This window comes from Muscardinus avellanarius, assembly GCF_963383645.1.
Source record: "Muscardinus avellanarius genome assembly, chromosome: 9".
Taxonomy (NCBI): domain Eukaryota; kingdom Metazoa; phylum Chordata; class Mammalia; order Rodentia; family Gliridae; genus Muscardinus; species Muscardinus avellanarius.
In genome coordinates, this window is record NC_137795.1 from 81,360,735 (window position 1) to 81,374,950 (window position 14,216).

The 14,216-nt window shown below is 40.1% G+C and overlaps 1 protein-coding gene across 1 annotated transcript in view; it reads left to right on the top strand.

Moving 5' to 3' along the window:
• Window positions 1-3,016: 3,016 nt before the first annotated feature.
• The window catches only part of CPED1 (cadherin like and PC-esterase domain containing 1), a gene marked incomplete at both ends in the record, with an annotated part of 287,330 nt that continues 276,130 nt past the window's right edge, over window positions 3,017-14,216 (top strand). Inside the window, one exon of the mRNA XM_080701788.1 lies at window positions 3,017-3,268. Coding sequence (XP_080557914.1) covers window positions 3,017-3,268 — 252 coding nt within the window. The remainder of the gene's footprint in view (window positions 3,269-14,216) is intronic.

Genomic DNA, 14,216 nt, shown 5'->3' on the forward strand with positions numbered 1-14,216 from the left:
TGATAAGAGGCAGTGAATGCTATGATCCGTATCCAGGTTGGCTTTACTCTAAAATCAGATGTTGCCTGTGGACCTCTTTAATGGATGTGGTAGCAATGCATACTTTATCTTTTTTTTTGACACCTTCTTCTGTTTTGTTAAACACCTTTCTCTCTCATGTCAGTGTCTTTATTTTGTTGTCTTCTCTTGATCCCTGGAGCTTATGAGTTAAGGTAGGGAGCTGGATCTTCAGTCTACCAGAACCATCTTCGGAGCACTGAGTTCCCACATTTTACTTAATTCCTGTCACTTGAAATCTCACTATCACATCTTAACATTTCAGTGCAGCTGCCTCTCCCTTCTTCCAATGTAAAGGCAATTCTGCTTTAGAATACAGCTTACTCTTCTTTCTTCCCTCAAAAGTGTAATGATGCATAAAAACTACCCTTCAGGTTTCTCAAACCTTTGTTTTTCAGACCTCTGGCCTTAACACCGGCAAGAATGATCCAGTGAAGTGCGTTGTTGAATTCTGCATTTTTTCAGCAAAAGGACCCCTCCCCAATTTAGAGATTGTGTAATTCATATTATCCTTCAAATCACATTGTATCCACTCAAAATATATGTCCCACAATAGCCATTTCCTCTTAAAACTCTCTTGGCATCTCAATGTCAAGTGTCACTTTATTTTTCTCTGCTCCATTTGAAATGGGATTAAGGACTCTGGATCTATACATCAAATAATATTAAACTCGCTAGAGGGGATGCATGCAAGGACTTGGGATAAATCTAGCTTTTAGAATTAAATTACTAATTCTATAATGCTTTAATTAATGTTTTTAAATTTTTTATTGGTGAATTATATTCATACATCATATTGGGGTAAAAGACTTGTGTGTACATACATGTACACATCACCGATTTAACCCCTACCCAATTCCCACTCCATTCCCTCCCCATCCCTCCTTCCCTTGCTTGGTTTAGTGGTTGACTTCGATATGTTTAAGTACATTGCGTGTTTTAGAGAATTTCCTTCTTACCCCCTCCCATCCCCTCATTTAGGTAGTCTTGTTTGCTCCTCTATAGGATTTCCTTTTTCATCTAGAGTTCCTCCTATGATCCATTAATTAATGTTTTATAAGATGTTCAAATTGCTTTCCAAGAACAAGGATGCCATTTCTCTGAGTCTATACTAGCTGGGCACCCCTAGGGGGCGCTCCCTCTCACAAAATAATAGCGATTGACCGCTGGCGCGGAAGGCTCGGGCTCACTCTAGGGGTGTGGCTTCCAAGGCACCCTTCAGCCCACAAGCAGGAGACTGACTTCGAAACAGGTCAGAGAAACCTACTTAACTGGGAGAACACGAGATCAGCACCAGACGGATTCCCTTGGATGGTCCTTCAGCTGACCCAGCCAAAGGGCACTGGGTTTGCTCACTGGCACTACCAGCAGCGTCTATGTGAGTCTGTGCAGAATTAGATTGGGTTGGATTCTGAGCAAAGCCCGCCATGTAGACCTTTCTACTGGGCAAAAGTGACCCCAACATCTGTTACAAACAACTCATTTTAGGAACAAAGGGTCAGGCAACTAGCCATTGTAGGACCCAGCTATTGGTTCAGCGTGAGAATAATGATTACAAACGTGATGTGTGTTAGGGGCTCGAGCGATGAGAGGACTTTGTGTTATTCTAGTGCGGACAACAGGGTTTCCTGTCTTGTGGTCCAGACAGTACTTGTGACCCTCTTGTCCACAATTACCCCGAGGGAAGAACCACTCAATTAACTCTTGGAGGCTGCTTTCCTCTCATCCTCGACCTTTGGCATCAATTGGCTAACAGCTATTTGATTTTCCAATGCCCTATTAGGAAAAAGCAATGAAATACAGGGTCAGACGTGGAATATGTTTCCAAGTTCTGCAGCTCTGGGTGGCCAGCCACATTTCAGAGGAGAGCAAAACCGCTCTGCCGGTCTGTGGGAGCCCACCGTGGCGGGTGGCAGCGGGGCTCCAGCTGCCTGGGACAGCCCGGAGCCCGGGCCTTAGCTCCGCCCCGGCCCACGGCCTGGGTGGCGATGCCCGAGTCCTCCAGCTCCGCCGCGGTGCGCGGGCGCGGGCGGGTCGGGGGCTCTGCGCGCCCCGCTCGGGGAGCGCTAGATGAACTGCAGCCCCTCGACGGGGTGTTTCCTTCTGAGTGGTTTTGCTTAGCAATCCGTTAGGGGAGGGTCATGGAAACTTTTTCTTCTTTTTTTTTTCCCCTCCCCTGGCCCAGAGGATGCAAAATCGAGCAAGTACACAGAACTTTGAACTTGAGAGGTAATGGAACCAAGGCAAGTAAAACCTTGACAGTCACCGGGTTCATTCAAACCACGGATTTCCTTTTCCTGTTCAAAGCCGCCGATGCTGAAGGCAAAGTGACAATTTAAAACTGAACGCAGGGACGCAGTTAAGAAACATAAAAAAAAAAAAAAAAAAAAAAAAAAAAAAAAGGCTGAACGCAGGACTGCTTTCAAACCCAAGGGGCGGGGAGGACCAGGAACTGCTAGGGCAACCTGGCTTGCATCCAGCTGGGCAACAGGCACTCTGGGGTTTAACCTACTGCGTTCTTCGGGGCTGCTTCCAGATTCCAAATTTACTTCGGCGTGGTTTTTTCTCTTCCTGTACCGCCGAGACAGAGCTGGACGCCTCGGCTATGAGCTGAAGGATGTTGTGGAAATAAGGCATTACCGGAAGCAACGCTTTGGCAGCCTGGGATGTGCTCAGAGTATTAGTCACAACTATTACTATTTTGATATCTTTTTAAAATCCAGGTCAGCCACGCTTTATGGTCATCCATGGAAGGGATCTTATCTACCACCTCAGACATTGGGGACCTCTAATCCTTTGGCATGGTACTTCGAGAAGTTCTTAAGAGGAGTTGGAGCAAACTTGATGGGAGTTGTGGAAAAAGAAGACAGATTGGTCATTTTTCATGCTGACAAGATATACATAGCTGCTATGACTTTTCCGGCTACGTGGACAGGGGCCAAGTAAAGCTGGACTGGTCATGGTCTGTCGCCCAGGGTGGCTTTGTCGTCGGCGATTTTGCCCCCGGCCCTTCTTTGTGGTCTTGGTGGTGGCAATCTGTCTCTTCTACCAGACCCTGACTCTCAGAGGGACGAGGAAGCTGAGCGCCGCTGTCCCTGCGGCTGCCCCCCGCGCGTCCACCGAGACCCACACAGGCAGCTGCGAGAAGGGATACCCGCAGGACGCACGGTGTTTCCTTCTCTCCGGTAATGCACAGCAAGTCAGAAGAAAGGTAAGGTCCCCGAGCTCAGGCCAGACACTTTCTGCAAAGACAGCAATCTGCCTCGCAGTACTTTCTGTAAAATTAACTCCCATGAGGTCTGAGAGGGTATGAACAGCCCAGAGAGTGACCTGTTGACAGGGAAGGACATTACATAAGCTTCTATTTTTTATATTTACTTTCAGAAAGTTTTAGCTTTTATTTTCTCCTTTAGAATTCCACTTTGTTTTAGTGGAATAAAAGAAGGACTTTGGAGAGAGAGAGAGAGAGAGAGAGAGAGAGAGAGAGAGAGAGAGAGAGAGAGAGAGAGGAGTGATGTGATTCCTTTCTAAATAATGAGAACTCTAAGAGATCTGAGAATGTATAGATGAGAAACACAAATCAAGGAGAGTCCAGAGCCTCCCAGACTCAAAGATACTCCAGAATTCCACTTTATAATTGGCTAAGTGAACTTGTAATTAGTGAGTGCATTTCTCAAGTGTCAGGGTTTTTTTTTTTTGGAAGCATTTAAAGTGATAGTGTCGTAAGATTCTTTAAAATGAATTGATATACTGTGCTTTACGGTTCATAGAAATAGGAAAATAAAAAATGTTGTGTACTTACACTATCCAGGGTAACCACTAGAAATCTTTTCTAGTGTAAGGAAGAACCAAGAAAACACATAGTGTTTATATTTTAATATACCACTGTTTGTCATTAAATAATGGCCTTTAACATAGTTCAGTATAAAAAGGAAAATGAAAACAAAAATTCATACAAAAAAATCACAATGAAAAAGCCACTGAACTCATAAGAGCAAGATAATTTAGGACTCAGTAAAATAGTACCATATACCTACAATAGATTTAGGTCAATCTTCTGATTCTGGTGATTGTTTGGAACAGAATTTCCTCTTGGATGCCAATGTTACTGTTACCATCATTACCCATACCTCCAGTGCCATCACTATCAACTTAAAATCTCTTATCTATCTCATTTCAGACTCATAACCCTGTGAAATAGGTGTGGTAGGTGTGATTGTCATCAATTTACAGATTGAACAGCTGATAATTAAAGATGTCTACATTGTTCTCATCCCTACCACTCTGACACAGTGTATCTCCAGAGAATGGAAATCAAGTCTCTTGGTTCTTAACTTGCTCCTAGTGAAAGTAATTTCAAAGTACTTATAATAGCTGGGCATGATAGCATATGCCTATAATCCCAGTTCTTGGGAGGCTGAGACAGGAAGATCACAATTACTAGGCCAGCTTCAGTGATTTAGCAAGGTGCTTAGCAACTTAGTGAGACCCTGTTTCCATAAATAAACAAAAGAATAAATAAAAACAGGGGCAGGGTATAGCTCAGAGGTAGAATGCCTCTGGGTTTAATTCCTAGTAGCACAAAAACAAAATATAAGTTTTCATAATAATATACAAAACCACAACTAGAAGAATTTACTGAAATATAAAGTTAGTGTTACATTAAAATGAGAAAAAAATTAAAGGCATTTGAGTGTCTTTGTTAACAACAATGCCAAGGAACATGTTGACCAAGAAACATGGCAAAGAATAGCAGATAATATTAGTAGAAACACCTTTAAGTGAAACTTAAATAAAAATGTGAATCAACTTTTGGGTACTGTAAATAATGAAACATATTAATTTTTGGTCCATTTATTCTGTGTTTTTTTTCATTACTGGGAATGGAACCCAGGGGCATTCTACCTCTAAGCAACCCTATTTTTTATCCTTTATTTTGAAACAGGATCTCACTGAGTTGCAAAGAACCTCATTAAATAGCTGAGGTTAGCCTGGGACCTGGATCCTCCTGTCTCAGCCTCCCAAATGCTGAGATTACATGCGTGCACCACCATGCCTGGCTCCTATGAATTCTAGTATTAACTTGTAGTTACATTTTTTTCGTTTTTTGAACACATAAAATTTTTGATGGACTTTTAAAATCTTTTTATTTCCTAGTTGAGATAATATTATTTTAATTTAGTTGAGATAGTTATATGTTTAAGTGCCTAAAATATTTTCTAAGACTTTTAGATGAAAAGCTTTTATTTATTGACTTTCAGACTTTCTGACTCCCTTATTTGAATTTTTATGATTCCTGCTTTGTTTGTAATTTGGGCATATGTTAACTGTTATTTGTAGACTGTACAGAAAATTCCATTTCAACTTTGCATCTCCTGCTACTTTTAAACCATCTGAAACTTATTGGCTGCTGGTGTAAATTCACTCTAGAATTTTCTTTACCAAAAATGCCAAACATATGATTTGGGTTTTCAAATGATTCACAGTCTTAACTATTTCAAACATAAGTGAGATTCTAAATTCAAATTATAACTCAGAAGCCCAGTGGATATGAAAACTGAATTCCAAAACATATTCCATATACCTCTATTTTCATCCCATGCTAGCCATGATTTAGAGCCAGTTCTTATTTGAGATAGTAAAGAAGGTAGGAAAGAAGATATCATGCAGACTTTAACTAAAACCAGATGCGAATAAATTCTACTTTAATAAAAATTAAGTAATAATTCAAGTTGAAATGATTAAATAATATTTAATGTATCTAAAATGAAGAAAAAGCAACATATATATTTATATAGTAAAGTCAATATATAGATCATTCTAAAAAACAACTACTTTTCAAGATCATTAAAAAAAATAACTAAGCCGGTGTGGTGGTGCATGTTTGTAATCCCAGCATATGGGAGGCTGATACAGGAGGATCACGGTTTATAGACAGTCTCAGCTACTCTTAGTGAGGCCTTTGCAACTCTGTGAGATGCTGTTTCAAAATAAAGAGTTTAAAAAATGGGGCTGGGAGTGTAGCTCAGAGGTAGAATGCCCCTGGGTTTCATCCCCAGTACTGCAACAACAACAACAACAACAACAACAACAACAACAACACTGATGGAACTGGGTGTGGCTATAATCCTAGTATTTGGGAGGTAGAGATGAGAGGATTGTAGGTTTGGGGATAGCCTAAGTAAGTAGTGAGACTCTCTTCAACCTAGTGAGATCCTGTTTCAAAATAAAAATAAAATTGGGTTGGGGTATAGCTCGGAGGTAGAATGCCCCTGGGTTCAATCCCCAGTACCACACACACACACACACACACACACACACACACACACACCTGATGAAATGTGTAGGTGTTCCTAAAAATGCAGAATTAGCTTTTAGACATTTTATAGAAGGATCAGTATACCTATCTATAAGTTTTGAGTTTTGCTATTGCTTTTATTGGCAGGTTGAAATACTTGTATATTAGAGCTTTCTTTTTGCTAAATCCATTCACCTTTAAGTATTCTCAAAAGTTACTTAAAACACCTGGCTTTGACTTATAGTTAATGTATTCAAGAATGTGTAGGAATGTATAAAGTATCTATATGTGCCAGAAATTTAATGCAAAATATTATAAGTAGGTGTATATGTGTATCTTTAGGAAAAAAATTGATTTTGATCAGATACTCAGAACTAAAAGACTAAATCCCATCTTTAAGAATGTTTCATGACACGTATGTTTAAATCTTTAACTGTTACTATAAGAAGTGTAAATTGGGTCTGGATTCATAAACCTAAACTGAACAATGTTAATAAAAGATTACAGCTAAGGATATTAAAAACAAAGTATTTCAGTGAATGTAGTAATGTCTGCAGGAATAAACTTCAGAAACCAGAGTAGATCAGCATATTTCTCGAATCAGAGTTTTTTCACTCATTGATGATTAAGTATTAAGTATTTCCCAGTCTTTCTGGTTGAAATTGCTTCTAAGAAGACATTTTAAATTTTATCAGTCTAGAAACAGGATTCTGTAGTAGCAAATATTTGGAAGTGAGTAACTTTGCCCCCCACACCTTTACCAGTGGGATCTAATTCAATATCTAAAGTTGTTTTCAGTCCGAATTGAGATCACAGTATAGTGTCTGCCAACTTTCCATAGCGAGGAAGTACTCTCCTTTCCAGCCAGATTTTAATTCATTTTTCCATTTGAACGGCCCAAAGTGCCTTGCTAAGCAGATGTACTCTTGTCATTTCTTCTGGATTTTCTCTCAACTTCGGATGATTGACTATTGTCTGAGACTCTGCCGAGTCTTAAGATGATTTCAATTTAATACATAAACATAGTTGTGTTGTCTTCGCTGCAGTAGGTCACTCAGAAGATTTATCTATTTTCCTGGAATCTAGCACTTGAACGTTGCATAACACAGGCAGCATGCTAAATGATAAACAGACACAGTGGAAGGAAATGTCCCTAGTATATGCTCCTCTAAGGGAACGTTGCTATTTGCGGAATACATTTGTACCTACAGGAGCCATGTGTTTCTGATTAGCCCTGTTGAGGCTCCACAATAAGAACTACTATTTCTTTGTTGCTTGGCTATTTACATTCAGACCTCCAAGCTACAACCCCTGCCCTATTTTTTATTTTGAAACCAGGTCTCACTGAATTGCAGAGGGCCTCCCTAGTAGCTGAGGCTGTCAGCGAACAGCGATCCTCCCGTCTCAGCCTCCCGGATGTTGGGATTACAAGCATGCGCCACCATGCCTGGCTCTGACTCTATTTTTGGTACAGAACATTGTTCTATACAACTTCCAAGGTTCCAACCATAGCCCATTGCAAATAAATGAATGTTCTTGTTTTAAAATGTTTAAATTAGGTTTGTTGGCATTTCTAAGAGTAAATAGTAAATTTAACACTTTCAGATTTCTTAAAAATTACTTATGTAGCTCAGGTTTTCTAGAAACAGAACTTTAGGAAAACTCTTATGTGCTAGCATTCTTTTTTCAGTACTGGGGATGTAACTCAGGGACATTCTACCTCTGCGCTACATCCCCAGAACTATTTTTTATTATTTATTTTGAAACAGGGTCTCACTGAGTTGCGAAGGGCCTAATTAGCTGAGCCTATCTGAAAACCGCAATCATCCTGTCTCAGCCTCCCAAATGCTGGGATTACAAGCGTGTTCCACCACACCTGGCTATGTGCTAGCATTGTATTGGAAGATGAATTCTCAGGGATACAAGAATAGGGATGGAAAGAAAGGAGGACCAGCAAACACAGATGAGTCCATTATTGGGAGTCATATCTAAGAGAGGCTGTTTTCAACAACTGCATCTCAGAATAAGAATTGGAAGAAAGGTGTCAAGAAAAAAAAAAGCTAGCAATTTATTTCCGGGTTTTCTCTTCTCCTAGCTTGTATTGTTTGAAGTCCATCCCACGCTGCTTATAGGTAGTTACCTAGAGCCTAGCGTTGTGGCACACATCTGTAATCCCAGTACTTAGGAGGCTGGGACAGGAGGAATACAGGTTCCAGGGCAGCCCTAGCAAATTAGTTAAACTTCCAGCAAGTTAGCAAGACCATTTTTCACAATAAACTATAAGAAAAGCTGGATTTGGAGCTTTGAGATAGAATGCCTCTGGGTTCAATCCTCAACACCAAAAAAAAAAAAGTTTTTTTTTTCAGGTAGCAACTTGGGTTGTCAGGGCAACTACTGGGAGAGCCTGGGCCTTGGTAGGTATTGCTCTGTCAGAGTGAGGGAGGATGAGTTGGCCCCTCCTTTTCACTCAGTGCTGGGGGCAGGAGCTGCAGGTCAGTGGTGACAGAGGGGAGGAAGCAGTATCTGACCACACTGGCATGAGTAATACTCACCGATGTACGTGGGGTTAAGGGATCTACTACTACCAACACAGTAGTGATAATTTTGCTTTCTGCAATATACACCAAAAATGTCTGTGCTCTCCTAGGAAATGACTTTGCTTTCTTTAGATTAAAAAAAAATTGTAAATATCCCACCGAGCACCCTTCTCTTCAACTGAAATAGAAAACAGCAACAAAACTTCACTCCCTCTTTACCCTTCCTCCTCCTCCTCCCCTCCTCCTCCTCCTCCTCCTCCTCTTCTTCCTCCTCCTCCTCCTCCTCCACCTCCTCTCCTCCTCCTCCTCCTCCTCCTCCTCTTCCCTTCTCCTCCTTCTTCTTCTTCTACTGGGGATAGAATCCAGGGGAATTCTACCTCCCAGCAACACCCTCAGCCTTATGTTTTATTCTTTATTTTTGAAACAGAGTCTCACTGAGTTGCAAAGGGCCTCACTAAGTAGCTGAAGCTGCCTTGAAACACGTTCCTCCTGTCTCAACCTCCCAAATGCTGGAAGTATAAGTGTGCACCACCATGCCTGGCTTCATTTTTTTTTTTTTTTATAAACAAGGTCTTTTACTAGGTTTCTGAGAACCTCGCTATGTTTCTAAGCCTGGTTTTGAACCAGCAATCTTTTTTATTCTGCCTCCCATGTACTTCCTTGGACCTTTATCCTGTTTTCTGCTTTTCCTTGATGAATGTGTCAACTTTGACTATTGTTAATTTTAACTGTATGATAGACCTCTCATCACTTGCATCTTAAAATTCCTTTTATATTTATTAAAATATTATAAAAATTATAAAAATTTTAAATTATTTTCCCTCAAAAATTTCTGTGCAAACCAATGACTCCTCTTGACCTTTCTATTTTCACAAATCTGACCTGTCTTCCTCTTCCATTCTTTGGACACATAGATTTTAAGCTTTAGGGTTAACTTTGATTTTTTTTTTCTTTTTTCCTACTCCTTGCCATTCACCAAGTCCATGTGGCTTCCAAAACTGTGGACCTGCCATAGAGCCACCTGACCAGCTCCAAATTAGAAAAATTATAGCCTTTAAGTTTCTTTTTTATTTTTATAAATCCTAGCAGGCCTGTAATCCTGGTATTTGGGAGGCAGAGACAAGAGGATCAAAGGTTCAAGGATAGGAAAGTCTTAGCAACTCAGTGACACTCTCAACAACATAGTGAGAACTGTTTCAAGAAAATAAAAATAAGAAGGGCTGGGAGTATAGCTCGGATGTAGAATGCCCCTAGGTTCAATCCCAGTATCACCAAAATAATTATATATATTTGAAAGTCTTTAGTCATAAAAGAAACCCACACACATCATAAAGTTTATCCTCTTATATATTTATGTGCACAGGCCAGCAATGTTGACCGTATTTACATTGTTATGTAAGGCAGTGTGCACAATTCTTATTTGGAACCATTCTTTTGTACCTAGATCTCCTTTTTGTGGTTTACAATATTGCCTTTAGATGATGCCTGTTTTAGCTCTGACTTCTGATTTCTCTCTGAGATAAGGAGGCAAGTTTGGACCTTTGTTATACTGAGCATATTTAGTAAATATCACCTTGTACTTATGTTGGGGTAAGTAAAATTTTCCCTCATTCTCAAAATAGATACAGAATCTAATTAATCAGATTCCAAAATCTAATTCATCAAATTCTAAGTTTACAATTTCAATGCTATGTCGTCATTATCAATAGCCTGGATCAGTAGTTACAAGTTATTCCTCCATTTACCAGTATGTTCTATGCAGTGTATGCACAACTCCCATAGTATCTGGTGAAAAGCCTTTGGTAGTTGTAATGTTGTTCCTCCTTAATTGAATAGAAACTACTCACCACCCTAGCAAGACTGTATACCTTACCAGACAGCCCCCCCCACTTCAATGCCACAATAAGTAAACTAGCAGAACACCCTATTTAACATCTCTTAACATCTCTTCCTCTGTTTGGAGCATAGATTTTCCAAGTGTGGGGAGGTACCGCTCCCTTTCCCTGTAGTCCACTGGAACAAAATATAGATACATAAAATAACACAAATTTGTCACTGCATCTTTCTTTTATTCACTTAAAAAGGGCAGATTACACTGGGCATGATGGCCCATGCCTGTAATCCCAGTACTTTGGAAGTTGACAGGAGGTTTACAGATTTGAGGCCAGCATTAGCAATGAACTTTGAAACTTAAGCCCTCAGCAATGTAGCAAGACCTTGTTTCAAAATAAAAAATAAAAAAGCTAGTGGTATAGAGGTAGAATGCCTTCTGGTTTAATAACCAGTAGCACACACACACACACACAAAAAAAAAAAAAAAAAAAAAAAAGCAAAAGAAGGAAAAGAAAAAAAGGGAAAAAGAAAGGGATGGAGGGAGGAGAGATGGAGGGGTATTTCCAAGTGGTCACTGAATAATTTTTTTTCTAGAAAGGGCATAGTAAACCAAATAGGTTTGGGGACTTCTGCCTGGGAATCTCCTCCTGGGCATCTGCTCTAGCCAATACCTTTAGAAGCCTTCACGATCATTCTTAAATTATTCTGAAACGTGTGAAATTTCATCTCCTCTATCATGGTGGCTCTTATCTCTGTAAGTAGATGTGTAATTAAACACCCCTGGTAAAACTTATTTTTCATTATTATCATTTAGAAAATGAAATAACATTAGAATGTTAGAACTGGAAATAGAGATTATCAGGTTCAACATCTTTCTTTTAGAAGTGAGGAAAATGATGCTCACGGAAGGAAAGTTTCTCAAATGAAGATAGTGAGGACCGGATTGGACCCAAACCTATGTTCTTTCTAACTCCATTCTATCCGCATGTACTATCTCCACTCATTAGTATTACAGGGTGGATTGTGTTCCCTCCAAAAGTTGTGTTAAAGTCCTAATCTCCAGTTCCTCAGAATATGACCTATGTGAACAGAGGGTTGTCATAGATGTAATTGGGTAAGATGAAGCCACACTGGAGTAGGGTGGGCCCCTGATCCAGTATGACTCGTGTTCTTATAAGAGGACAGCCATGTGAAGACAGACACACAGGGAGAAGGCCATGAAATGACAAAGACAGAGCCTGGAGGGAGTCAGCGGCAGGACAAACACCAATGATTGCCAGCAAACCATCTGAGACTGGGACAGGGTAAGGAAGGACTCCAGGACAGGCTTCAGGGGAGGTGGCACTGCTGACACCTGGATCTTAGCCTTCAAGTCTCCAACACTGTGAGACAACTCAGTTCTGTTGTTCAAGCCAGCCAGCTCATGGTGCCTTGTTAGGGCGGCCATCTGAGGGGGCAGAAGAGTTAGTGTGTGGGAACACTGAAGTTAAGTTAGTACCACTTGGTAACTCATTGCTTTGGGCACCTGTCTGGACTTGTCCAGGATTTATTTTCCTTACATGAAGATGCATATTAATATATTAGTATATATTTGCTAAATAGTAATATGTTAATATAATATTTGTTGTTATATTAATATGTTAATATAAAATTTGTCTACCTCCTAAGGCTCTAGGAGGCTTAAACAAGAGAAATCAGGCCAAGCACTTAAAATATTTAGAAAATAGGAAATACTCAATTAACTATAAGGATATTTATTATTGAATATTATAGCAGATCTTTTCATCTCTATAGGTCCATAAGCCATAATACTTGACCTTCACAAAATAGGTGAGCAATGAGCAGTTGCTCCAGTGAACATGAGTTGGGTAAGGAGTAACTGAGATGCAGAGATGTCTCATTGAGTTTTCTTCTCTGTCTCAGCCTCTCAGCTATTGCTGTGTGTGTGTGTGTGTGTGTGTGTGTGTGTGTGTGTGTGTGTGTGGTACTGGGGATGGAACCCAGGGGCTTTCCTCCCTCCAGGCTACATTCCGAGACCTATTTTATATTCTGTTTAGAACCAGGGTATCACTAAATTGCTGAGAGCCTCACTAAATAGCTGAGGCTGGCTTCCAACCTGCGTGACCCTCCTGTCTCAGACTCCCAAGTACTGGGATCATGAGGGTGTGCCACCATGGCTGGCTAGCTATTGCTTTCTTATAGTAAGTAACCACTTACTATGAAGATACAATTTAGGGGGATGATGATATATTATTCAAATTTAGACCCGCTGATCTGTACTCTTGATTTTTACAGGATTTATCTTTTGAGTGTGAGATGTGGAGGTTAACAGCATGGCATGGCTGAGATGGGGAGAGGTGAGGAGGTTTGGCTATGGAGGAAAGAGGTTAAGATTTTGGACCCTGAATAAATGTACAGGTATCAACATGGAATATAAACTCAAAGGATTAATTCTTTATTACTACATCTCTAGTGCTCAAGCAGAACCTGACACACAGTGAGTGTTGCATAAGTATCCAGTCAATGAGTGGTGAACTCAGAGAAGGCCAGCTCTGACCTCTCAGGCCAGGGATCAGAAAATGAGGGCAACTCCTTCTTTTCCCTCTTTCGTTCTCTTTGCTGAACTGCTTTCTGCACCAGTATACCTCGAACTTCTTCTTGTATGGTTTCTTGGACTACTGGCTGATAGGAATCACTTGCCATCTTGCTACCTGGGATTTGATTCATTTATCGCTGATCTCTGTTACTTTCAGCTCCCTTGTCTCCTTACTCTATAAGCATTCTAAAGTATCTACTATATATTTTAAAAAATGAGCATCCTTTCCCAGACAGTGTGCCTTTCCAGTCAATCTTTTTCTTTTGACCTTTGCTACTGCCCTCCAGCCTCTGCAGTGAGGAATTTCCATTTTCAACAAATTGATTCTACTAAAAATTGAGCTTTTCTTTTCCTACATTTTTGTATTTTAACTGGATGCAAAGGTATAGATTTTAAGGTCGTGCCGATGCGCTTTAGGGATCTATATGCAGGAGGCTGCTGGGAGATGCCATTGGCATATTAAGAGGTGTGTGGCTTCCAGGGAATTAGCTGGGCTTGATGAGCATTTAATGCCTGCGGATTTCTCTGAGATAGTTGATTGGATCTATGTAAAAATTTTATAATGAAATATGCATATGGTGGAAAACTGCTCATTCTGAGAGAATTTTGAACAAATTTAAACTTGCTTACATTAGAAAAAAATTTAATGAAGTTTTGATGAAGCTCATATTTAAACATGGTATGTTAAATTTCCTATGTATCAAGGAATTAATCATTTCATAGGTGCCAGTCCGTCTTGTTCTTTCAAGATAGTGGAGGTAGCCTCTCTTTCTCCCTCTAAGCAATTCTGTTTCTTATGTTAATGGAACTGGCAATGCACATGTGATGGAAACCACTGAATACACTGACATTATACAAAGCGCCTCCTGTTAACAACTTTGAGTCTGTGGCCTTT